At 35.1% G+C, this 25,214-nt stretch overlaps 2 protein-coding genes across 7 annotated transcripts in view; both read left to right on the top strand.

Moving 5' to 3' along the window:
* The window catches only part of LOC111057233 (E3 SUMO-protein ligase ZBED1), a 29,425-nt gene extending 25,423 nt beyond the window's left edge, over positions 1 to 4,002 (top strand). For all 5 annotated transcript variants that reach the window (XM_039421054.1, XM_039421051.1, XM_039421050.1 and 2 more), the window contains 2 exons: positions 416 to 633; positions 2,930 to 4,002. In XM_039421054.1, coding sequence (XP_039276988.1) covers positions 416 to 633; positions 2,930 to 3,255 — 544 coding nt within the window. In that variant the 3' untranslated portion in view covers positions 3,256 to 4,002. The remainder of the gene's footprint in view (positions 1 to 415; positions 634 to 2,929) is intronic.
* A 9,227-nt stretch (positions 4,003 to 13,229) lies between these two features.
* The window catches only part of LOC111057234 (transportin-1), a 49,584-nt gene continuing 37,599 nt past the window's right edge, over positions 13,230 to 25,214 (top strand). Inside the window, exons 1-5 of one of the 2 annotated variants that reach the window (XM_039421049.1) lie at positions 13,230 to 13,637; positions 14,730 to 14,805; positions 16,015 to 16,271; positions 23,604 to 23,737; positions 24,067 to 24,226. In XM_039421049.1, the coding sequence (XP_039276983.1) occupies positions 13,533 to 13,637; positions 14,730 to 14,805; positions 16,015 to 16,271; positions 23,604 to 23,737; positions 24,067 to 24,226 (732 nt within the window). In that variant the 5' untranslated portion in view covers positions 13,230 to 13,532. Of the gene's footprint in view, positions 13,638 to 14,729; positions 14,806 to 16,014; positions 16,272 to 23,603; positions 23,738 to 24,066; positions 24,227 to 24,869; positions 24,973 to 25,214 lie in introns of those variants that run through there. The other variant, XM_022344668.2, reaches the window with a different exon arrangement.

Here is a 25,214-nt window from a genome sequence, read left to right as displayed (position 1 = left end):
GTGCAAATTAAAAGAAGAGCGGCTATGGGTGTAATCACATTGAATGCGTGTATGAGCAAGTACACTTCAGATCATGCATGAGCCGAAAAACAAAATTTGAAAAATGCCATTGGTGCCTGTTGTAGCTGCTCACACTGCACGCAACCAAGTGCAAGCGTTCAGTGCGAGTGTTCCTATTGATCTTTTCAGATGTTGTTTCTCATCTGCACGCTTGGTCATGCATAACCAAGCTTGCACTTGCATCCATAACATATACGCATTCAATGTGATCACACCCTATGACAGTCACTGACAGTGACGATAGAAATAAACCAGCAGCTTGAAACGTGCAAAGGTATAAACACAAATGAACAATGTTTATTAGATTGTTATTGATTGAAGACTCGCCCAGCTTATTGTATGCGTTGATTGTCAGATACGTTGAAGTGGGTGTTGACGAGATGCTGAAGAGCGCGACGACACTGGACCCGCGCTTCAAGCAGCTGCCCTACGCGGGCGAGGACTCGAAGGCCACGCTCTCCACCACCATCAAGGAGGCATTGACCAAGTCCATGGCTGATCGAGGCATTCTCTCCTCCTCCGACCAGTCTAACAACGAATCCGAGGACAACAAACGCAAGGCTAGACTCTCAGGTTGGTAATACTTCCATTTATCTTTGACAAAATACGGGATGAATCAGTATGGTAGTAGTTCACTAAGACTTTCATTTATTCACAATAAGTACAAAATACGGGATGTACCAGCATGCATTCGCCCGAATATATAAGTGTATGTTGTGTTTTTCGATAAAAATTCTAAAAAAACTGAATTGACTCATAACTCCATTTCAATAATAATTTTACTAACATATATACTAGCCGTCAGGCTCTCTTTGCTCGCCATATCTGTCTTGCCAGGGGGCTCCGCCCCCTGGACCCCCGACTGGTCCGTCCAAATATGAGATCAGCGGGCTCGCTTCACTCGCCTGCATTTTTCATTTGAGCATGCTTTGACAGCTCGTCTGACTTGAGCGTACTTTGACAGCTAAGCCTGTGTACTGAATGCTTTCAATATATTTCCATCAATTATTGAAAAAGGTGAGAAAACGTAGAAAAGCTGAGAAAAACCTTTGAAAAACGCTGATTTTGGGCGTATCTCTGATGAAATATTGAAGTCACCTCATCTCAAAATTTTTAGACCCTAGCTAAACCTCTGCACCAGATTTGAACATTTTCTGTCGATTACTTGATGAAAGAACTCAGAAAACGCAAAAAAAAAACGCTAATTTTGGGCGAATCTTCGGCGTTATTTCAAATTCCTTGTAACACAACATTATTACACTCCACCTGAGCTTCTGTGGAAAATTTGAACATTTTCTGTTCATTTGTTCTCGATAAAGCTGAGAAAGCGCAAAAAAAACGCAGATTTTGGGCGTATCTTTGGAAATTTTTCTAAATCCGTTCTTAGTGCGCCTCTAAAGGTTCAACTGAACATACCTACCAAATTTGAACGTTTTTGATCCGGTAGATTTTTAGTTCTGCGAGTGAGTGAGTGAGTCAGTCAGTCAGTCAGTGAGTGAGTGCCATTTCGCTTTTATATAATTATATAGATATATGAAATAGAGTGGTAAAATTGTGTGATAGGCGAAATTTTATAAATTATTTTAATTTTGTAAAAAATGTTTTCGTAAGTAATTCTCGTAAGTAATTTATCCCTTCATGAAAACTTGCACATGTATCTGGAATCTGGAAAGTGCTTGAATTTAATGCAGTGTATTGTTCCTTTATGTTGTTGTCAAGTTTTAACTGCAAGAATGATTATACTGTATATTGTAGATAAACCAAAGTGCCTCTAATCTTGAAACAAGATTATAGTCTAACTCTAAACACATTGAACAAATTCAAATTTCACAATCCATTACATGATTTAATGTAGCAAAATAATAATATCTTGTATTTTTTGATGAATAAATGTTTCTGACAAAGGTCATGTGATTTGTTGCATGGTTTGTTTCTTATCTATTAAATTCATTCATTTATCATAAGTCTTCAGTCTGAATAAGTCTCCCCCTCCAACAAATCAGAATGTTTCTAATACTCCATTGCTTTTCTAATTTGTGGTAGTATTATGTTTGTGTTGCTATAGAGTCTGTTGAGGATCTAAAAGTACTGGGAATAGACTCTAAGCTCTCCTGGAAGCCTATTTGGCTCAACTTAGAAAGAAATTGGATTTATGAAATTTTCGCTGTGCGAAGCTTGAACCAATTCTTTAAGAGGAGTTTCTCTGTGATGTCTATTTTTCGATATTCCATTCTCTTCTAACTTATGTGGTTGATTTCTGGGGGATTTCGAGCGGTTCCATAGAAATATTTAGACTCCAAAAATGGGCGTTAGAATAATGATAGAGAATCAATTAGAACTATATGTCGCACACTCTTTAAACAATATAACATTCTGCCATTACCCAGCCTTTATATTTTTCGTTTCCTTATATAAAAAACATGATTTTGAAATTACTACTGGTGTTTCAATTCATAATTATGAAAGCAGGTACCGTAAGAATTTGAGGGTCGAGGCCCATCGTACCACTCTGTATGGGCGAGGTGTTAGAGGCTCGGGAATAAGCTTGTGTAATGTTCTTCCGGCACGACTTAGGGAACTCAATGGGAAAAATTCAGATATCAGTTAAAAGAGAGTTACTGGAGATACTCGTATATACGGCTGAGAAGTTTTGAGCTTATTATGGGCAACTTATGTGAAGGTAAACTTTTACATAATAAATTTATATAATATGGATCAATAACTCTATTGTCAAATTCACATACCCATTCCATAGGTGGTAAATTGGATGATAGAAAATTAAATGAATGTAATTCGATATATGTGTCGATGACAAGGGATGTATTGTGTGACCTGTGGCATTGCATTGAATTGGATGGTTTTCGTTCAGGTATGAAGATGCTATTCGGCGGCGTGACCAGCAGCGGCAGTGGTCAGCTGTCGGTGGATGCGCGCGCAGATCTGGAGCTAGCACTATACCAGGGCGAGCCCAACGCCAACCTGGACCAATGCCCGCTGGTCTGGTGGCAGAAGTCGGCCTCCAAGTTCGCCAACCTGGCCCGCCTCGCCGCCGTCTACAACTGCGTCCCCGCCACCGCCACGCCTCCCTCCCGCATCCCCGTCGACGCCCAGGTGCGGTTCGACCTCAAGCGCGCCAAGCTCAGTGCCGACATCATCGACAAGATCATCTTTCTCCACTCCAACTACAACTGCTGAGCGTGAAATCAGCACACCTTAAGCTGCCAATGTTGAAAAAATTGCGTGTGCCTGAGTAGCCCAAGTAGAGTGAAACCACGTGAATATGTAAATAGCTCTTTCAATCTCCTTGATTGGACTTCTACAAATCAGTTATTACCTTAACTTGATCTTGATCAGTTGTCCCTTCCAGAGCTCAAGCTTAGGCAGGAAAGAAATGTGTTACCTTGAACTATGTTTTCAGTGGAAATGTAGATAGGTGTTTGTACTTTGAAAGTACATTGAGTTGCAACAAATGAACAATGATTGAACTTATGCTAAGCTAAACCATAGGCCATTATGACAGACATGTTGTTGTGTATATTTTTAATTTTCTGAATAGTTGTTAAGGTGATATTGTGGTAGTTATCCGTACTGAATAATAAAACTGGATATTGTCCAATAACAGATCTATTAAAAACTGGTATCTCGTTTTTTCAATAAATCTGTGATTGGACAATATATAAGTATTTTTATTCATCATACTTTTACTACTCATGCTCTTAGTTCTTATTACAAATTCTAGGGACAATGTTGTTACTAAATCTTTAACGTGATGTGTAGCAACACAATTAATGTGCATTCTGGTGACGTCAGCAGAGGTAGGGCTCCTAAACCAATAAAAACTTGTTAATTTCAGCTGATCTATATCAGCTAGTATTTTTATTGGTGTAGGAGCCCTACCTGTAATGATGATACCATCAACCACCTGTCATGCACTATGGCTTTGTTTACGGAGGAAGTGTCTCAACTCGAAATATGACTAGTGCCACTTGATTCTGTACATCTATCTATAATATAATAGAGGAAAAAATTGGCTTATACACGTACGGGATAGAAAATTCACGAATGACGCATCATCATGTCTGAACTACTGAACTGATCAACTTGAAATCTGTAATATAATAAAGGAAAGAATTGGCTTATACACGTACAGGATAGGAAATTCACGAATGACGCATCATCATGTCTGAACTACTGGACTGATTAACTTGAAATCTATAATATTATAAAGGAAAGAATTGGCTTATACACGTACGGGATAGGAAATTCACGAATGACGCATCATCATGTCTGAACAACTGGACTGATTAACTTGAAATCGATAATATTATAAAGGAAAGAATGGCTTATACACGTACGGGATAGGAAATTCACGAATGACGCATCATCATGTCTGAACTACTGGACTGATTAACTTGAAATCTATAATATTATAAAGGAAAGAATTGGCTTATACACGTACGGGATAGGAAATTCACGAATGACGCATCATCATGTCTGAACAACTGGACTGATTAACTTGAAATCGATAATATTATAAAGGAAAGAATTGGCTTATACACGTACGGGATAGGAAATTCACGAATGACGCATCATCATGTCTGAACTACTGGACTGATTAACTTGAAATCTATAATATAATAGAGGAAAAAATTGGCTTATACACGTACGGGATAGGAAATTCACGAATGACGCATCATCATGTCTGAACTACTGGACTGATTAACTTGAAATCTATAATATTATAAAGGAAAGAATTGGCTTATACACGTACGGGATAGGAAATTCACGAATGACGCATCATCATGTCTGAACTACTGGACTGATTAACTTGAAATCTATAATATTATAAAGGAAAGAATTGGCTTATACACGTACGGGATAGGAATTCACGAATGACGCATCATCATGTCTGAACTACTGGACTGAAGTCGGCCTCCAAGTTCGCCAACCTGGCCCGCCTCGCCGCCGTCTACAACTGCGTCCCCGCCACCGCCACGCCTCCCTCCCGCATCCCCGTCGACGCCCAGGTGCGGTTCGACCTCAAGCGCGCCAAGCTCAGTGCCGACATCATCGACAAGATCATCTTTCTCCACTCCAACTACAACTGCTGAGCGTGAAATCAGCACACCTTAAGCTGACAATGTTGAAAAAATTGCGTGTGCCTGAGTAGCCCAAGTAGAGTGAAACCACGTGAATATGTAAATAGCTCTTTCAATCTCCTTGATTGGACTTTTACAAATCAGTTATTACCTTAACTTGATCTTGATCAGTTGTCCCTTCCAGAGCTCCAGCTTAGGCAGGAAAGAAATGTGTTACCTTGAACTATGTTTTCAGTGGAAATTTAGATAGGTGTTTGTACTTTGAAAGTACATTGAGTTGCAACAAATGAACAATGATTGAACTTATGCTAAGCTAAACCATAGGCCATTATGACAGACATGTTGTTGTGTATATTTTTAATTTTCTGAGTAGTTGTTAAGGTGATATTGTGGTAGTTATCCGTACTGAATAATAAAACTGGATATTGTCCAATAACAGATCTATTAAAAACTGGTATGTCGTTTTTTCAATAAATCTGTGATTGGACAATATATAAGTATTTTTATTCATCATACTTTTACTACTCATGCTCTTAGTTCTTATTACAAATTCTAGGGACAATGTTGTTACTAAATCTTCAACGTGATGTGTAGCAACACAAGTAATGTGCATTCTGGTGACGTCAGCAGAGGTAGGGCTCCTAAACCAATAAAAACTTGTTAATTTCAGCTGATCTATATCAGCTAGTATTTTTATTGGTGTAGGAGCCCTACCTGTAATGATGATACCATCAACCACCTGTCATGCACTATGGCTTTGTTTACGGAGGTAGTGTCTCAACTCGAAATATGACTAGTGCCACTTGATTCTGTACATCTATCTATAATATAATAGAGGAAAGAATTGGCTTATACACGTACGGGATAGAAAATTCACGAATGACGCATCATCATGTCTGAACTACTGGACTGATTAACTTGAAATCTATAATATAATAAAGGAAAGAATTGGCTTATACACGTACGGGATAGGAAATTCACGAATGACGCATCATCATGTCTGAACTACTGGACTGATTAACTTGAAATCGATAATATTATAAAGGAAAGAATTGGCTTATACACGTACGGGATAGGAAATTCACGAATGACGCATCATCATGTCTGAACTACTGGACTGATTAACTTGAAATCTATAATATAATAAAGGAAAGAATTGGCTTATACACGTACGGGATAGGAAATTCACGAATGACGCATCATCATGTCTGAACTACTGGACTGATTAACTTGAAATCTATAATATAATAAAGGAAAGAATTGGCTTATACACGTACGGGATAGGAAATTCACGAATGACGCATCATCATGTCTGAACTACTGGACTGATTAACTTGAAATCTATAATATAATAAAGGAAAGAATTGGCTTATACACGTACGGGATAGGAAATTCACGAATGACGCATCATCATGTCTGAACAACTGGACTGATTAACTTGAAATCGATAATATTATAAAGGAAAGAATTGGCTTATACACGTACGGGATAGGAAATTCACGAATGACGCATCATCATGTCTGAACAACTGGACTGATTAACTTGAAATCTATAATATTATAAAGGAAAGAATGGCTTATACACGTACGTGATAGGAAATTCACGAATGACGCATCATCATGTCTGAACTACTGGACTGATTAACTTGAAATCGATAATATATAAAGGAAAGAATGGCTTATACACGTACGTGATAGGAAATTCACGAATGAATCATCATCATGTCTGAACTACTGGACTGATTAACTTGAAATCTATAATATAATAAAGGAAAGAATTGGCTTATACACGTACGTGATAGGAAATTCACGAATGACGCATCATCATGTCTGAACTACTGGACTGATTAACTTGAAATCTATAATATAATAAAGGAAAGAATTGGCTTATACACGTACGTGATAGGAAATTCACGAATGACGCATCATCATGTCTGAACTACTGGACTGATCAACTTGAAATCTATAATATAATAAAGGAAAGAATTGGCTTATACACGTACGGGATAGGAAATTCACGAATGACGCATCATCATGTCTGAACTACTGGACTGATTAACTTGAAATTTCGCATAGATTCTTAATTTATCGAGGATGGTTATAGCCCTATTTTAAATACTTGAAGATTTCAGTAGGTTATGTTTGCAGTTTGTCTAGGGGTTAATTAAACCCTGCCGGAGCACGGTTTACCTGCTAGTTTAAAATAATGTTATCGAAATAATTTTATTCCTCTTGAAAGAAAATAACAATACATTACAATAATTATATACATAATAGGTGTGTTCTCATGTGAGAGATGAACGAGTTTTTATTTTAGAGTAGGCTAATGCTTCAACTAAATGGTGTATAATCATTGCAGAACTTGCCTGCTTCTAATGTAATACTAAATCAACTACATTACATATAGTGAATTCTTCTCAACTGAAAGTACGACTGGTGGAGTGTTGGATGATATTTGTTAGTTCTTCACTTACTTAAATAAATACATTCGATTAATAACATTAATAACGTTTCAATATTATTTGACAAGATTACAACAGTTTTCAGAGGTAAAATAATATAATTTTCTGTTTTGTAAAATATGCAGCAGCAACAGGGGTAGGCTGGTAATCTTATATTTATGATCTCTGTAACCGTGTACAAATTCATGTGACATTTTACATGGTTCAACTGGTACTGATGTAGTGCATCAAAACGAGTAAAAAAATTCAATTTCAATTTAAATATTCTGTACTAATTATTAAAATAGAAATACATTACTAACAAGACAAAATCATCCTCACCTATTTTTAAATCTGTTGAGTTTGTAATTAGCTGTGTATACTTGGAATATGTACTCAGGCTTCGATTCAGCTACTATAAATCTGCGATTCAATGTTGCAAAACCTACAGCATTTTTACCGAAATTCATTTTGGTTGGTGATACATTTGAATATTAATCTGCACACATACACGACATCACAATAATACATCATATAGTAATTGTACATCTATAAGTTACTATAATAAATGAAAGAACTGGCTTTTACACTGTAAACGTATAGTCTAGTCAATATAGACATAAAAAGGGGGTGTGCTTGCCAATTTGTATTATATTTCTGATTTTTCAATATATTATTTTGATACATGAGAGAAGTCCATAACCAATTTCTTAATGCGAAATTTCCTTGTGCTAGATACAGAGTGGCCCAAAAATCGCGTATTTTTGGTCCAGTTTTCAGCTATTTCCGTCAAATCCAGTGATCGGGCAGAAACATTTGTTCTCGTTTTTTTAGATTATTCTGAATAAAATAAGATCATTCGGATCACTATGAAGTTATGATTTCACTAATGATACATCATTTCGCCTAAACTGGACTGATTAACTTGAAATTTTGCGTATCTCAATTTACCAAGGATGGTTATAGACCTATTTTAAATTCAACAAGATCTTAGTAGGTCCAGTTTGTCAAGTTTTTTATTAGACCTTTGCGAAGCACATTTTTAACAAAAATGTTATTTTGTGGAATTTCTAATTAATGGAAGTTTAAATTCAGTAGCATCAACTGTTTTCAACACACTTTGAGTGTGTTGCATAATCTCTTCCTGGGTGTTATTAAAACTATCCCAGCTACCTATATCCTAGTTTGATCAAACTTCTTTATTATTCTGCACTAGCTTTACAATTTTAATCTCACATTAAGATTTATTGTATTCACACTCATAATATTGTATATGGATATATACAGTATATTATTTTGAATTGTTGCACTGTATTTGTTAGCAGTTCTATGATAGTTCAAGGTTGAGTGGTAGAGAGGACTAAAGTCCTACCTCCGCCAAATAAAGAATAACTTCATTTTATTTTATGATATGCTACTTTATACCAAAGTTAGTAGACAGAAGGTTGGTTACTCATCTATTGAATTTAAGTTGACATGCAATTGGAGTGGGGGAACTGCAGCCGTGACGTAGGCTGTAGTACAAGTAGGCAGAATATCGCATTCTTGAAAATCATATGGTGACGTATAGTCAATAACACAAACATGTTCTGACATGCAAGCTTTCTGTTTCTACTTTGACTCTCTACTAACGTTTACTTTATACAGTATTTTGAGACAAACTCAAGTGATCTGTGAAATATATTATTCACAATTTGAGAATTGATACTCCAACATTGTGTAAATTGTTTTAGTTATAATTGAGCTACAATTATCGAAGCCAAATTTATGTTAGTTGTTTAGTTTAGTGTTTATAAATTTACTTTGTCTTAGGGCCGAAACACAGTAGAGCTGTGAAGGAATTATTGTGATGCAAAGAAGGAAGCTGAGAGAGTTACTTAAAAATAATGCATGTACAGTATTTAAACGATAGTGAAGCGGTGAAGGTAGATAGATAGATAAATGCCTTTTATTTACACTTTACAATAATTTCAAAAGTGATGTGGGCGAAATTGAGGCAATAAAAGCCCCCTCTTCCACTTAACCCACCAAAAGGTATTTAAGGTAGGGTAGAAGGTAGAAGGAGGTGGATACATTTAGATACAGTACATAAGATAGAACAAAAAAATTCTGAAGTATCCATTTGAAGTGTTTTATTAACTCACCACAAAATAAAAACATTTCAAAAGGTTACTTGAAAATTCTTATTTATATAATAAATTGTAGCCCTATAAGGAAAAGTGCATATAAGCATTTTTTCGACACACATTTCTCTGATACTCTCTACCTTCACCGTTCCGCAATGTTCTCTGACTCTAAGGTCCATCTACAAAAATGATAATTATATTTTTTAGTTTATCAATTGGAAAAGTTACATAACTTCTCTTTTACAAATAATTTATTATTGTACTCATAAAACTGCAATAAACTGTGTACAGTCATCAACAATTCTACATTAGTATATATTTTATTCAAATCATATTCTAAAATACTACGTATTTTGGAATAAATTGAGTTTTCAAGTATTTTATATGAAACTGTGATGATTCAAAATAAAAAACCCAGTAAATAGTAAGCGTCTTGGTTATCACGTTTCTTCTCGATAATAAATTGTTTTAATCATGCATATATCCATTAATACCTTATTTATATTAATATTGGATATCGTTGTATATTTTTGTTCCTAGTTTTGAATGGTTTCTAATTTGAATATAAAATTAACTTACCACTATCCAATGTGAGCACCCTCTGAAGTCCACTAAATTACTAAATTCTCTCAAATACAGAAATAACGTTCTAGATCATCTATAATATGAATGACCGATTGATCCAAATAGATTTATTCATCATGAAAAAGACCTACGTTTATATTGATTATGTTGTTTGTTTTATTTATTGATAGCCTGAATATTTAATTTCATTTGAATTTGAGTTTCCATTTAGAAACAATGTGTTTTATATTGTAAAACATTTTAAAGCTTAAATCTGAAGCTGCATTTTGACAAATCTATTACCAGTCGGTATATTCTATTATAATCTTCTGTATCTTCTTCTCCTATCTATCTTCTATACTATTCATCAATTTAACTTTGAAAAATAACATGAACGAGAAGACACGATATAATATAGTCCAGTCAGGAGGAAGTGAAAAAGAACCCTTTGGGGAATTAATTCCGAACATGCTAATTTTTCTGGGCAATACTTCTGGAGTATTGGACATCCTAAATACAAAAGGTTGACTCTAGCCCTAAAATTTTTTACAGGGTTTACAAAAAATCACGTATTTTCGGCTCTTTTCCAGTTCTTTAAGATTCTCGCCAAATCTAGCCATCGGACAGAAAAAATCACTCATGCGTTTCTTTATAATAAAATTTCGAATGAAGTGGAATAAAGCGGAGCACTCTATCTTCATTGAGCGTTGAGATATAATTTTTCAAAAATGAGTCAAATTTTTGGAACAACCGGAATTTGGAGGAAATTCCGTTTTTAATCGACTATATCTTCCGATATTTAACTATTTAAATTTATGTTTCAAAAATCCTTTGTGCGTAATTTTGTGCTCTATAACCTGAGATCAGGTAGACCATTCTATTTCAAATGGATTTCCAGATACACCCGATAAAAAATTGCTTTTGATTATAGAACAATTTTCTGTCTTACCAAAGTCGGCACCACTAATAGGCTACGGTATTTAGTCCAGTCACTATAATACATTGGTGATTGCAATTCATATAATTATGTTGTAGTTCAGATTTTTAAATATTTTGTTCAGATACATACGAGAAGTCCAGAACCTATTTTTTCATGCAATATATCCTTGTGCTCGATAATTTACAAAGTGGGACAAAAATCTCGTATTTTCGTTTCATTTTCCAGTTTTCAGCTATTTTTGCGAATCATGTAAACGTACAAAAAATTCCCTGTCGCCTTTTTTTAGATAATGGAAATTTTAATAAAATTAGATCATTCGGTACCTACTCTCTATCTGTAATGAGTACAGTAGTGAGTTAGGCATTACAATTTTTTCAAAAATGAGTAAAATGTTACTCATAATGCAGCATTATACCAATGCGATAATAATTAGTGGGGCGACGTAGTTATTGCGTGCTTAAATCGGAAAAAGGAGATTGATCAAGAAGAATAGGAAAGCACGTCGCTGGTGGCAACAAATTTATATAAAAAACGCAATGGAGAGAAATTGCTTTTGTATTTGAAATCGCAGTGAGTGAATGGGCAGTACAAAAACTTCACTAGAATGTCACCAAGTGATTTTGAGTATTTAATATCAAGATGCTACACAGAATGTTTTTACTTTGATAAATTTCCAAAAGTACTTGAGAATTCGGCTTCATACCACTCCGCTATAACTGAATTTCTAGCCGTTCGTTCGCTGCTCGTGCTATTATAATGTTGCTTTTCACCGTCCACACTACAACTGCGAATCCCTTTGTGTTCGTCCGGGAGACCGACACATCGGTGGATCGGCGCGGGCCCCAAACGCGGTTCGTGGCAGCGTCCACACTACGGATGAGCAGCAACATTCCGTGGACTGTTCGTTCACTGCTCGCTCCTTAGTGAGAACGCTGTCGCAAACCGCGGACAGTTCGTTCGCTGCTCGCTCCGTAGAGTGGACGCGGCTTTAGTTAGGTACCATACCATTTAAATGTATAGTTAAAAACTTAAAAACCCTCTAAGCGTAATTTTGTGCTCTACAATCGCTCTGACCAGTCAAAGCGCTTTGGCCCGGTTGCACAAAAGCCGGTTAAATTTTAACCGTGATTTACTTTACGAGAACCAATCGGAGAAGGCTTTTTTGAAAAGACGACTTCTCAGATTGGCTCTTGTGGAATTAACAAATTGAGTGCAACCGGCACTTTATCTCATATAGAGTTCCAGAATCCCAGGTAGGTTACACCTGACAACAATGCTTCTTGTAAACAGTCTAAACACCTAATTTTTAACTTTCTATCATCATCACCAACTCTTTTATTTTTTATTATTTATTTGCTGGCTTTTACCTCCTTTATTCTTTTTTATCTTCTGTATCATTCTATCTTTTTGTTGATTAATTATTGCTTCAAATACTTTTCCTTTACATAAATGATATAGATCGATTCCATCTCTTCTTTGCATAATTTGAAAAATATTCTTTCTCTGTGTATTTTGTTATTATTATTCAAACATGTTTGTATAATTAAAGAAGGGATAAAAATGGATTTAAATTGAAAAAAATAGAAAATTTAGGTACCGAAATTTATCAATATTCTATGAAGATCGTAAGCGTAATTTTGAAAAAATAAATAAATAATTTAATGTTTCCTGGAAATGATTTCCTGGACGGGAGATTACATTTTAAAACACAAAATTTTCCCGGCGCAACGCACATTAAGGCAGTACCGGCACGTACCGGTACCGGTATGACATGAATTATTAATGATAATTTTGTACATTTATGAAGTAAAAATTGAACATAGGCCAAAATTTATTTAAAATTACAAATCCTAGATAGTCTTTGTTAGAAATTTGGTGATCGAATACAAGATACTATAAAAATTAATAGTTTTAGTTTCAACTACTATTTTTAACGGTTGGTATTGGACATTTTCAAAATGTATTGACTGGAAGTCTGGAACGTCTTGAGCAACCAGATAGATGACGACTGAAGACGATCAATGATTGCACTTTCATAGTCAAATTATAGATTTACAAACAAAAAATCATCTTATTAGTTCAGTATATTACTATTTAAATTGAAAAAAGTTGTAATTCAATTGAAAATTAATTTCATTTTCATGATTTGTCGTTGATAAAAATGAAAATAGTTTTTATCTTCAATCATAAAGTATAGAGTACTAAATTTGACTAGTTTCCGGCTGTAGCAAATTATTTTCTTGAGGTGCGCGAACGACCAAAACCGAACAATCCACCAAGGTAGGAAAGATCAAGATCCAAGTATGATAATGGCGTGGCAACCTCAAGAGGAAGGTTTACGACAAATTCTTCAAATCTTGAAGGAAAGCCAGTCGCCAGATACAGCTACACAACGAGCTGTTCAGCAAGTATCCTTTTAATAGTTTATTTAAACTGTGTAGGTTAATCTGAACTCAAAATCGATCACATGTCTGCTGATTAAATATCGGCAATAATTTGTAAATTTGCACTTTTTTGACTGTAAAAAGTTATGGTTTATGACGTTTCTATTGTTTTTAATTTCATTGATGGCTGTTATTTACTCAGATAATCATGTAACAAATTATATAGCTTACATAACCCTATTTTTTTAGTGGTTTTTTATTGACTAAGTACCTACCGTGACTAGTATTAAATATTTTCTTGGTCTTATCATTATCTAACTATCTTACTGTTTCAACTAATTAGCTTTAAAAATAACTTTAAGCACTAAATATATATTTGCTTGGTATTTAAGAAACATTAGGCTACTGAACCGGTAGGTAAGGTACAGCTAAGCTTTCCTATGCCTACTTGTGTTTAGTTTGAGTAAACTCATTACTATAGGCTACATCCAACCCAAATTTTGGATTTCAATTTGCTAGGATTTGAGGACTAGATAAATTGTATCGTAATAAACAATATATTTTTTAATGACCTGCAGTTTAATCGTACTAATTTCCTTATGTGTGTTGCAAAGGTTACATTAGCCTACTAATACGCCTAGCTCCTTTCCCATAGTTATTCGGTGTCAATTTGTAAAGAAAAAAATTGTTTAGTTTTAAACAATCTGAGGAGAAAAATATAGCCTTAGCTGTAGGGTGTTTTAATTACTATTTCCTCTATATAGTTGTTGACGTAATTTATTAGGTTAGTATGACTGTTTTAAAGATCATGACAAAACTAAACCGACCTAATTTATCTTTTAATAAATTCAAGTTGATCTGCAATAAGAAATGCATATTCTAAAATTATAATTTTATACTCATCCACACCTTTAAGCAGTGCTGTGTAGTTAAGCAATCTAATGTTGAAAAGTGACACTGGAATGTAGACAGTTATTTGTTCTTGTTACTTGAACCTATTTATCTTTGTCTTAGATTCTAAATTCAAATTTTTAATTGGTTTTAGTCATTGTGCTTAAAAATATAATTTGTTCTATGACCAATGCAAAGCAGTTTTCTTGACTGAGTTTCTCACAGAAATTGGAAGAATTCAACAAGTTTCCAGACTTTAACAATTATTTGATCTTTGTCTTGACAAAGTTGACAACTGAAGGTGAGTAAATATTTTAATATATTTAGCCTAAATATTGCTTTGTACAAAGCAGTTACAAGTAAGTTAATCACTAGTAAATTAGAAATCTTGTCAAACTTTATTAATAAGGTTGTGCTTTTTAGTTTTTATTTTTCTATGACGAAATCTATATAGCACAAGCTGATCTTTAATTGATGAAGGATTGAATTAATTGATAATGCATTTACATAGTCAAATTCACTCCAAGCAAGCCAAATATCTATTCCTGTATTATTTCATTTTTTTTATTACGGTACTGAATTTTTAACTGAAAAATACTTTTCATTAGGTTTACTACTTTTTGATTACAAAAAAACCTAAAGCAAAACGTGCAGTAAAAGAATCACCATTAAATATTGCATAATACTTGAAAATGGCTATTGATACCACTTGTTTTTGCTTTATCAATAATGGTTGATTTTGCAATGTCACATGCGCCGGTAACAAAATTTCGCTTCTGGATAATAATAAACTCAAACATATCTATAACATTTTGAATATGAGGTTTCAATAAATTAATCTTTGAAAATATCTTGAAAGAAGAATTAATTTTATAAACTGGCGTTTTCAGGTCGTAGTCTCATGTCTTAGTGCCGGTTTCCGAGCTCGGGATTTAGCTAAGTTCTAGAAAACCTGGAGTCAGAAAATTGACTTTCCGGAACGGGGAGTAGTCGCAGTTTTTATGATAATCTTTATTTTCTCATTTCTATTATTGGAAACGTTTTCTCTTGACGAAATGAAACATTCCTAAATAATTGATAGCTGAAACTTTACTTAGGCCTATTTTCTCTTTATTTTATTTTGTGTTCAATTTTCTAGTTTTTCAAAATCTAATTTAAACATGGACTGCGACTATACCCGGTTTCGGAAAGCCAATTCTCTGACTCGGAAACTGGACCTTAGTTTATAACTGAACTAATGTTTAGCTTGAAGTATTTGATTTTATTCTTTTTGACAAATTTTTGCAACAATTTCTATTTCCTGAAGTATTTTTGGGATGAATTATAAAATTAAATTGAAACGTTTCAAGAAATTGTCAGTGCCTTTGGAGGATATCATGCTTGATTTCATTGTTCAGTAGATTTGATTGAACAAACATGACCATAGTATTTTTTGCTTAATTAAAAAAGTAGGCTAGTTGTTTATTATGAAGTGGAAAAATTACTAATTGATCCGAAACATGATTTTTAGATGAACCAACAAGATCATTGAGTGGATTGATTCTGAAGAACAACGTGAGAGGACATTACGACAAGTTTGTGCCCGAGGTAGCCGAGTTCATAAAGCAGGAATGCCTGTCGTCGGTGGGCGACCAGTCGCCGCTGATCCGAGCCACGGTCGGCATCCTCATCACGACCATCGCCTCCAAGGGCGACCTCATCACTTGGCCGGAGCTGCTGCCCGCTCTCTGCAACATGCTCGACTCGCACGACTACAATGTCTGTGAGGTATGTTGTTCAAGTAGGCCTACAATTTGAGCCACTCCACTCCGGTGCTAAAATCTGAGAATGTGAAAATATAATTAATATATATATTCTAAATTGGTGAATTCTAGGATGTCCAGCTTGAAAATAACGCAAACCTCTAAGGGTAATCCAAAACTTCTTTACGATGGCTTCTCTTATAGAAAAGGTAGGGAAATGGCCACAGGGCTGCAGGTCTCATGGAGATGTTTGTTCAAAAATTGTAATGCTTCCCTAAAAACTAATGCTAGCATCGATAAAATCACTAGCAAAGTATTAGCAAAACATAATCATCCCTCACTTACTCATCAGACATCCTTTAATGTGGAGGATGAGAATGATGAGCAAAGCTCTTGTTTAAAAGAAACGATCAATCAATCACCTACGCCATCATTAACAGAAAGCTCAATATATGAGCCTGAAGGAAATAATACAGGGTTTTGTTCCACACCGGTGCAAGTTCTTGAACAGGAGAAATCCAATGTCAACGAGTTGTCTTCTTCACTGGTCGTACATACAGACGATGGTAACCAGGATTGTGAAAACGCCGCTCTTAGAGACGAACTTAAGAAGCTAAGAACAGAATGGGAGGCGGCAGTTAATAGGTCAATCGAGAACGATATTAAGTTATTGAATCTTGCCGATAAATCTACCGCGGAGACTGGCGTCCAGACTGAGACAGAGAGCAGGATTGCTGACACAAATGAACCTGTAAATTGTTTATCAGGAGAGGAGGCTCCATCGGAGGCTGAGCAGCAAATGGAGGCTGTCCCCTATGAAATTATACAGGATTTGAAGGAAACTATTAACAAACTCAAAGAGGATAATAAAACTTTTACAGAAAAAATTCTACTGATGTCTACTTCAATAGAAGCTCTTGAGGCTGACAACTTGTTGCTCAGGAATGAGAAAGTTTTAGAGAGGATAGAGACTGACAAATGGAGAGCTAGGTATGACGAGTTGTACATTAAATCAAGTGATAATCTCATGAATGATTCGTCGAGCATTGGAAACAACAGAGGAGGAGCTACTCCAGCTCCTGGGAGTCTCTCCAGTTCTTTTGCGACTTCTAGGAAGGGATGTGAGGTGTTGACTGAGTGTGAAGAAGCGGACGAGGCGCAGCTCCATATGATTAGTATCTCGCAAAATAGAAGAAGTTTATTCAATGTGTCAAACTCACGTCCGGTTCAGGCCAAAGTTCATCGTCTTGTGAAAAACCGGTTAGAGACTTCAAAAATTCAAGTTTCTTGTCTCACAAAACTACGTCACCCCCAGTAGCAATTAGAAACAGCTCAAGTCAAATAAATTTCGAGAAAATAACAATATTTGCGGACAGTCATGGTAAAAATATAGTGAATCTCACGGCAAAAAGAGTAGACTGTAAGGTGACAGGAATGATAAAACCAGGTGCTAAATTCGAAGATGTTGCTTCAAGCTGTGAGCATGAGAGCAAAAATATGTCAGCTCGCGACTTGGTCGTCCTGATGGGAGGAGGAAATGATATGGAAAAATTTGGTGCAAAAAAATTTCTAAGTTCTTTAAAAAAATGTTTATATGACCTGTCGCATGTGAATATCATACTCATGAATGTGCCTCGTAGATATGATCTTCCAATTTCTTCTAACATTCATCATCAAATAGAGAGAACAAACTTAGAGATAGCTAGAATTTGTCGACAATTCAAAAATGTTAGGCTTTTAGATATTAGTAACATAGGTCGGCGTTTCCATACAACGACACGGGCTACACCTCAACTCGCTGGGAAAGCGCTACATATCTGATTTTATAAGTGGAGCATCCATGCAGGCAATCAATGAAGTGGAAGATTCAATACCTTTAAACTTGAAATAAACGACAAGGCTTCGCTGAAAGCTGCCTCTTTTAGACAAGCAACTGAAACTGTTCTAAATGATGAGGCCTCACTTGTTATGGATGGCGGCAAGTATCAGTTATCAATAAACGACAATCAATTGAACATAGAGCTTGATTTTGACGATAACACTTCGTTGACAACAGACAAGAATGACTCAGAGTGGATTTTACTGGTTCAGAATAAAGAATTGAGAAACAGCTCTACCATGAATCTTTTTCTTATTAATATCTGTTCAATTCGGAACAAAGTAAACCAGATAGAGCTGATAGCTGAAAGTAGACAAATTGACATCCTCTGCATAAACGAGCATTGGCTACATGAAGATGAAGTATCATTTTATGTGCCCACTGGTTTTACATTGGCCGACTCATATTGTAGGAATACAAAAACGCATGGTGGCTCATCTATTTTGATTAGAGACTCATTGAGATTCAAGAGAATGGACGTATCAGATTTCACATCAGACAGCCTCTTTGAATTGTCTGCCGTTAGATTATTGCCAGTGAATTGTATTATCCTATGTCTGTATAGAGCACCAGACTCCAATGTCAAGGATTTCCTTGTCAAGCTGGAGGAGCTACTAATATATATATTACTTCTAAACCATATTCGTATGTTGTCTTAGCTGGTGATTTCAACATGAACATTAACATATCTGACTATGAGAAGACAGACGTAAAGCAATTTATAAATGTTCTAAGATCGTTTGATTTGTATAGCATGCACTCTCATCCAACAAGAGGTCATGCTTGTATAGATAATATTTTTTCTAACATTGATACTAATTCATATGATTGTGAAATCTATAAGCAAGACCTTGTATCAGATCATGCCGGAGTTTTGGTTCATATTCGTCAAGATAATTTTCTTCTCAAAGGGCCTAACCGACAGGATGACGAAAACAACTGTTGTTTAATAAGAGTAGTGTCTCCTAGTAGGTTATACAACCTAAGTCAATTCCTTTCAAGTCTGGACTGGTCACAGATATTCTATGTATGGGACGTGAACGAGGTAGTACAAAAATTTATGAATATACTGTCTCAATACCTGACGACGTTTTGCCCTATGAAAACCCACAAAATAGAGCCAAGGACTCAAACATGCATGTTAATAGTTGGTACACTCCTGAACTCAAGACCATGAAGAACCACCTGTTAGTCTTGTATAAAATTTGGAAGATCCGAGGTGCCAATGAAGACAAAGAGAGATTCAAAGATTTCAAAAAACTTTACACTGAAGCGATTGCTAGGGCAAAGTTGTCACTCAACGACAAGCTGTTGACAGAATCTAACAATAAATGTAAAACAGCATGGAAAATCATCAACAATGAATCTAAACACAAGAATAAGTCATCAACTACAATCAACATTCCTCCTGAGAAACTGAATGATTTTTTCTTAGTGCAGGAGTTCATGCTCAGGATATGTCTATCTCTACATCAGTTACAATGGAAGATATGCTGGAAAAATGTAATCTCATCAATTTAAAAAATGTGGCCGCACCAAGATTTGCATGGAAAGAGGTTGACATTGAAACGGTGAAGTCCATAGTGGGAAATCTCAGTTCCTCAAGAAGTGAGGATACCTTTGGTCTTTCAAATTATACGGTGAAGAACATTATCGATTCGATTCTCCGTCCACTGACATGTGTAATTAATTTGATTATGATACTTGGAGCTTTTCCTGAATGCTTGAAAATGTCGATAATAAATCCAATCTATAAAAAAGGTGAAAAGGAACTGCCAGAAAGCTACAGACCAATAGCAATAGTCTCGATCGTAGGTAAAATCATTGAGGCATGTCTACTGAAACAGCTGTATGAGTACTTTGTAGAAAATAATTGCTCAACCCCAATCAATTTGGATTTAGACCAAATCATTCAACAACTATGGCGATTGAAAAGGTTGTCAACTACATTCTTGAGAGCTTTGAAAGCCAATGTATGGTTGCTGGTGATCTACTGGACCTGAGTCGTGCGTTTGACTCCATGTCACATTCAATATTGTTTGAAAAGTTGAGATACTATGGTATTGAAGGTAGCGAGCTGACTCTGATTCAAAGCTTCTTGAGCAATAGACAACAGGTGGTAAAAGTAAATAATAAACTATCTAGCCCAAAAGCCGTGAAAACAGGCGTCCCTCAAGGGTCTGTTTTGGGGCCGTTTTTATTTCTAGTGTTCGTAAATGATTTCAGTTGTAATATACCATGCTTTTCAATATTGTATGCCGACGACACTACAATTCTCAATTCTGGTGCGAATGCGAAAAATCTTATTCATGACCTTGACGTTTCAACAAAAACCTCAAAAATATGGTACAATGCCAACAGCCTCCGTCTTAATGAGACCAAAACTGAGAGGATATTATTTTCCTTGAAGAGCAGAATAGATCCTAGCCTAAAAAACTACACGAAGCCGGTCAAATTGCTGGGCTTAATGCTGGACAGTAAGCTATGCTGGGAAGACCATATCGAGTTTCTTTGTAAAAAACTATCAAGAGTCACCTATCTTCTGCGTAAACTTAAACTATCAGTCAGCCCTGGAGTTTTGATGATGGCATACTACGGTCTCTTCCATTCACATTTAAATTATGGTCTCCGTTTATGGGGCAACTGCTCTTCTGCCAGCAGAGTGTTTCTATGGCAGAAAAAAGCCATAAGATGCATTGCAGGACTCAAATTCAACGAGTCATGTAGAGATGCTTTCAAGAAACTTAGCGTCCCAACCCTTGCTAGTATGTATATTTATGTAAATCTAATTTACATGAAGGAAAATGAAGATAAACTTTATGAAACAGCAAGAAAATCATGATCACAACACAAGAAATAAATTTGACTTGATAAAACCTTCTATAAGGCTGCACAAGACTTATAAAAACCATAAATACCAGCAGGTTATTCTTTTCAATAAACTTCCCTTAACATTTAGAAGTCTTCCAAGCAGCAAATTCAAGATAATAGTAAAAGAACTGCTGAGACGTAACGCATTCTATACAATAGAGGAATATCTCGATAGTCAAATATTGCAATGTTAAATTTACACATGTTAACTTTAAAATGAGAATGAACTACTCACCTTGTTTTGCCTGCTTGTACGGAATAACTTATTGTCGCGACTAATTTAAGACATTTTCTCATGGCATGACTGTACTTATTATAGCCTATTTATTTTTTATTTGTAGTTTTTAACTTGACACGATCCATATATATTATGTTATATTTGTTGATCAATTCTAAAAAAAAATAAAAAAAAAAAATAAAAATAATGAATATCCTAATTTGACCGGTGCGAATTGTGTGCGGGACGTGGTATGGCAACAATTAACCGTTATTATACTGTTAAAATTGACAGTCCTGCGTCCGCTCACGATTCGCTCAGCTGTACGCAAGTCGAAATTATGTCGAGCTTATATATATAATGTAGCAGAATAAATAATCTTGAAAAAATAGCATTAAAAGCTTAAAAAATTGAGTTGCACCATAGAGAAAAGATATCTCACGAAATTATCCCATGGCATAGGTTGTTTATTATTATTATTTTATTGATTCAATGATACAAAATTAGTATCATTTAAAATAATTTGGGGAGGATCAACAGACACAGTCCAAAACTGTTCCTCCCCCGAATTTCGATTCATTAAAATAGTCCAGAAAAAAGGCTATGTTTTTTCATTTAATAAAATGTCTAATTTTCTCACCAAACACTTGTAACAATTAATTTTGAATTTAGAAAGATTAATATCCGAATTGATAACAAAAGTCTTTCTACTCAGCAATCAAAACTGTAAAATAAATATTAATTTTAAATATTTTGTACCGAAAATTGAAACTTTGCATGTTCCAAATTTGTTAATTCAAGCCAATTACTGTCCATTTTCATTGTCTTAATCGGGTGAGTGTGAGAACGTTGCAGTATGACAGCTTACGAGCTTCACGAAAGAACGAACACTAGGAATTTATCGGTTTGAGTTGACATTAAAAATTATGAGTTGACATAAACGCCCCATATCATGGAATATCTTCTTATGCTATTCCTTCTCTATGGTTTCATTATCAATGACGACTTGAAATCTTCATTTCGATTCTGCCGTGGAAAAACCTCCCATGTGCTGGAGAGGCAATTTTTCAGGAGACACAAAAAACGTTCCTGCTGGTATTTTTTCAGGTTCCAGTTTATAAAATTCAGAAATTGTTAATATTTGCTTCTAAAGAATCACTTATAATACAAAATTACATAGATAATTTAATTTTTAATGCTAATTCATTTTTTTGTATGCAGCTTACACATAGGAGGTTTTGTATGTCATAAATATAACACATAGGAGGTTTCTGAACATAAAGTCAACATTTGAAAATCATCATCACTTTTAATCAAAATATTAAGATGAATAAAAAATATTGTTCAATCATTAAAAAAGGTGAAGTTATTGTTGAATATAACATTTAATATTTGTACCGATTGATAATGTGAAAAATTGTTCATGAACTATTTTAATGATGTAGTAAGGATTCATAGAAATTGTGATGATCCTTTGGAATGACTTCCTTTAAGTCTTTGAGGCATTTCCATTTTGATGATGTCAATTGAATTGGTTTGTTGTACAAATTTCCAAGTGGAGTGTTTTCATTCCTCTTCTTCCTCCGCTGTGGCAAGTTTTCAAACTCCTCACTGTGTCGCATTTTGAAGAGAATGTCTCCATTGCAACAATAACGTAGACAACGAATGTTTGTAACTGTTGGATCCCCTGCTTTTTTCCTGGGCGCAATGAAGTTAAAGTTGCTGTGGGTTCATAATTTTTGAAAAATGTGTAATCCACAACATGAATGTTGTAGGGTTGTTTTGGTCTTGCCAGCCTCATTTGTGCTGTGTAGTCACTTGGAGCATTCAATGGTGGAACAAAAAGTTTTTCCAAAGTCGCATGAACACTGTCGCATTCCATCATGGTATGCCCTTTTTCTAAATACAACTGCTCTACTACGATTGAATGTTGTATTGCAAAATCACTCAGTGTATTTTTGTCAAACTGAATGAAGTATTCATTCACTGGCTGAAGTATCTATACGGGCCGAATAAACGTGCCTGAATTTCGATCTTAGCAGAAGCCCTGCTATCGTTCTTGCTTGTTATGGTTCATACTATAACTTTCAGCTGAATTTTGGCGCTAAAAGACCGGTTGCAAAGCTGACACCGAGCAATGTGCTAATTCAGCGGCTGAATTTTGGTGTGACTGTACTGGCATAATGTGGGTCCACAGCAGATTGACGATCGTCGAGTGAAAGTGACTCAGGGCATTTTAAAAAAAAGTTATTGATGACAATTCAATTGAATATCAATGAATTAATTAGTACATGAAAAAATTGAGTTATTTCTACTTGAAAAAAGTACTCTAGCATTTTCTAGTCCTCTAGCAAGAGCCTTCACTACAATATTATTGTTTTTGTCTCTAGGGTGCATTTGGAGCTCTGCAGAAAATTTGTGAAGATTCCACCGAATACTTGGACAGCGATGCCCTGAATAGGCCTTTGAATGTCTTGATTCCAAAGTTTTTGCAGTTTTTCCGTCATTCTAGTGCCAAGATAAGGTAAGTTTAACTATTCATACAGAAAAGTTGATTTTAAATATTAATCTGTAGAACGAGCTTCGGTTTTTAATTTGGAAAACTTGTTCCTAGGTTCATTCTAACTGATTTAAAATGTGCTCATGAAGCTTCTTACTCGATGGAAATTTATATTCAACTAGTTTCATTAATAATTTGCTATGTATTGAGAATGAGATAGTCAAGTTTTAGATTCTTTTAATCTTGACCCTTTCATTTGTAATTTTGATTTCCTGATTAATTTATACTGTCTCTGATATTTGTCTAATCCATAATTTTTCAAATGTATTAAACTAATATGTTGGATATTTCAGATCTCATGCTGTGGCTTGTGTGAACCAGTTTATAATGAATAGAGCGCAGGCGCTGATGGTGAACATCGATGGCTTCATTGAGAATCTGTTCCACCTGGCTACTGATGAGGATGCTGACGTTCGCAAGAATGTGTGCCGCGCTCTTGTCATGCTCCTTGAGGTATATAATGCTAGTATAACTGTAGTTTATTCATAAAGACTAGTAAATGAATGAATTGATAAAAACTCATTGGAATGAATTATGAAAAACATTGTTCAAGTTGATTTATAACTTACTGAGGGTTGTGTAATTGATGTGACATTGTATGTGAAACGGTATTATTGATTCTTCAATTGTGTTCAAGTAAGACCGTTGTAAAGCTGTCTGAGTAACCTAAATGAGGACAGCTGTGTTGCGCAGAATATTTTTTACGTACTTTTGTCAGCTCCTTCCGCTTATCCGACTCATTTCCTGGTGGGAGGGCTCATTAAATTACGTTTAATCATGAGAACAGGCTCGTATCCACAGGGGAAATAGGATCCAAATTGGAAGTGGCTCCACATCTGACAAATAATTAACTACTTTAAATGATTAAGATGAGATGTACAGTTTTAAATAACATCTTGGGAACTCTATAGTCGGTTTATTTATAAATATTTCATTCAATTCAACCAATAAAAAACTTGAAATTATCCAGTTATTTTCAAATTTTAAACCCCAATGGAGTGTCATTCATAAGTGTGATATCTCAAATGTGCGAGTTTTTCGTTATTTGTGTTTATTAAGCTGCTTAAAAATATAATTTGTTCTGACCAATGCAAAGCAGTTTTCTTGACTGAGTTTCTCACAGAAATTGGAAGAATTCAACAAGTTTCCAGACTTTAACAATTATTTGATCTTTGTCTTGACAAAGTTGACAACTGAAGGTGAGTAAATATTTTAATATATTTAGCCTAAATATTGCTTTGTACAAAGCAGTTACAAGTAAGTTAATCACTAGTAAATTAGAAATCTTGTCAAACTTTATTAATAAGGTTGTGCTTTTTAGTTTTTATTTTTCTATGACGAAATCTATATAGCACAAGCTGATCTTTAATAATTGATGAAGGATTGAATTAATTGATAATGCATTTACATAGTCAAATTCACTCCAAGCAAGCCAAATATC

This window comes from Nilaparvata lugens, chromosome 2 (assembly GCF_014356525.2).
Source record: "Nilaparvata lugens isolate BPH chromosome 2, ASM1435652v1, whole genome shotgun sequence".
Lineage (NCBI taxonomy): Eukaryota > Metazoa > Arthropoda > Insecta > Hemiptera > Delphacidae > Nilaparvata > Nilaparvata lugens.
The sequence above is the reverse complement of the archived record's forward strand: the minus strand, read 5'-3'. Positions and strand labels throughout refer to the sequence as shown.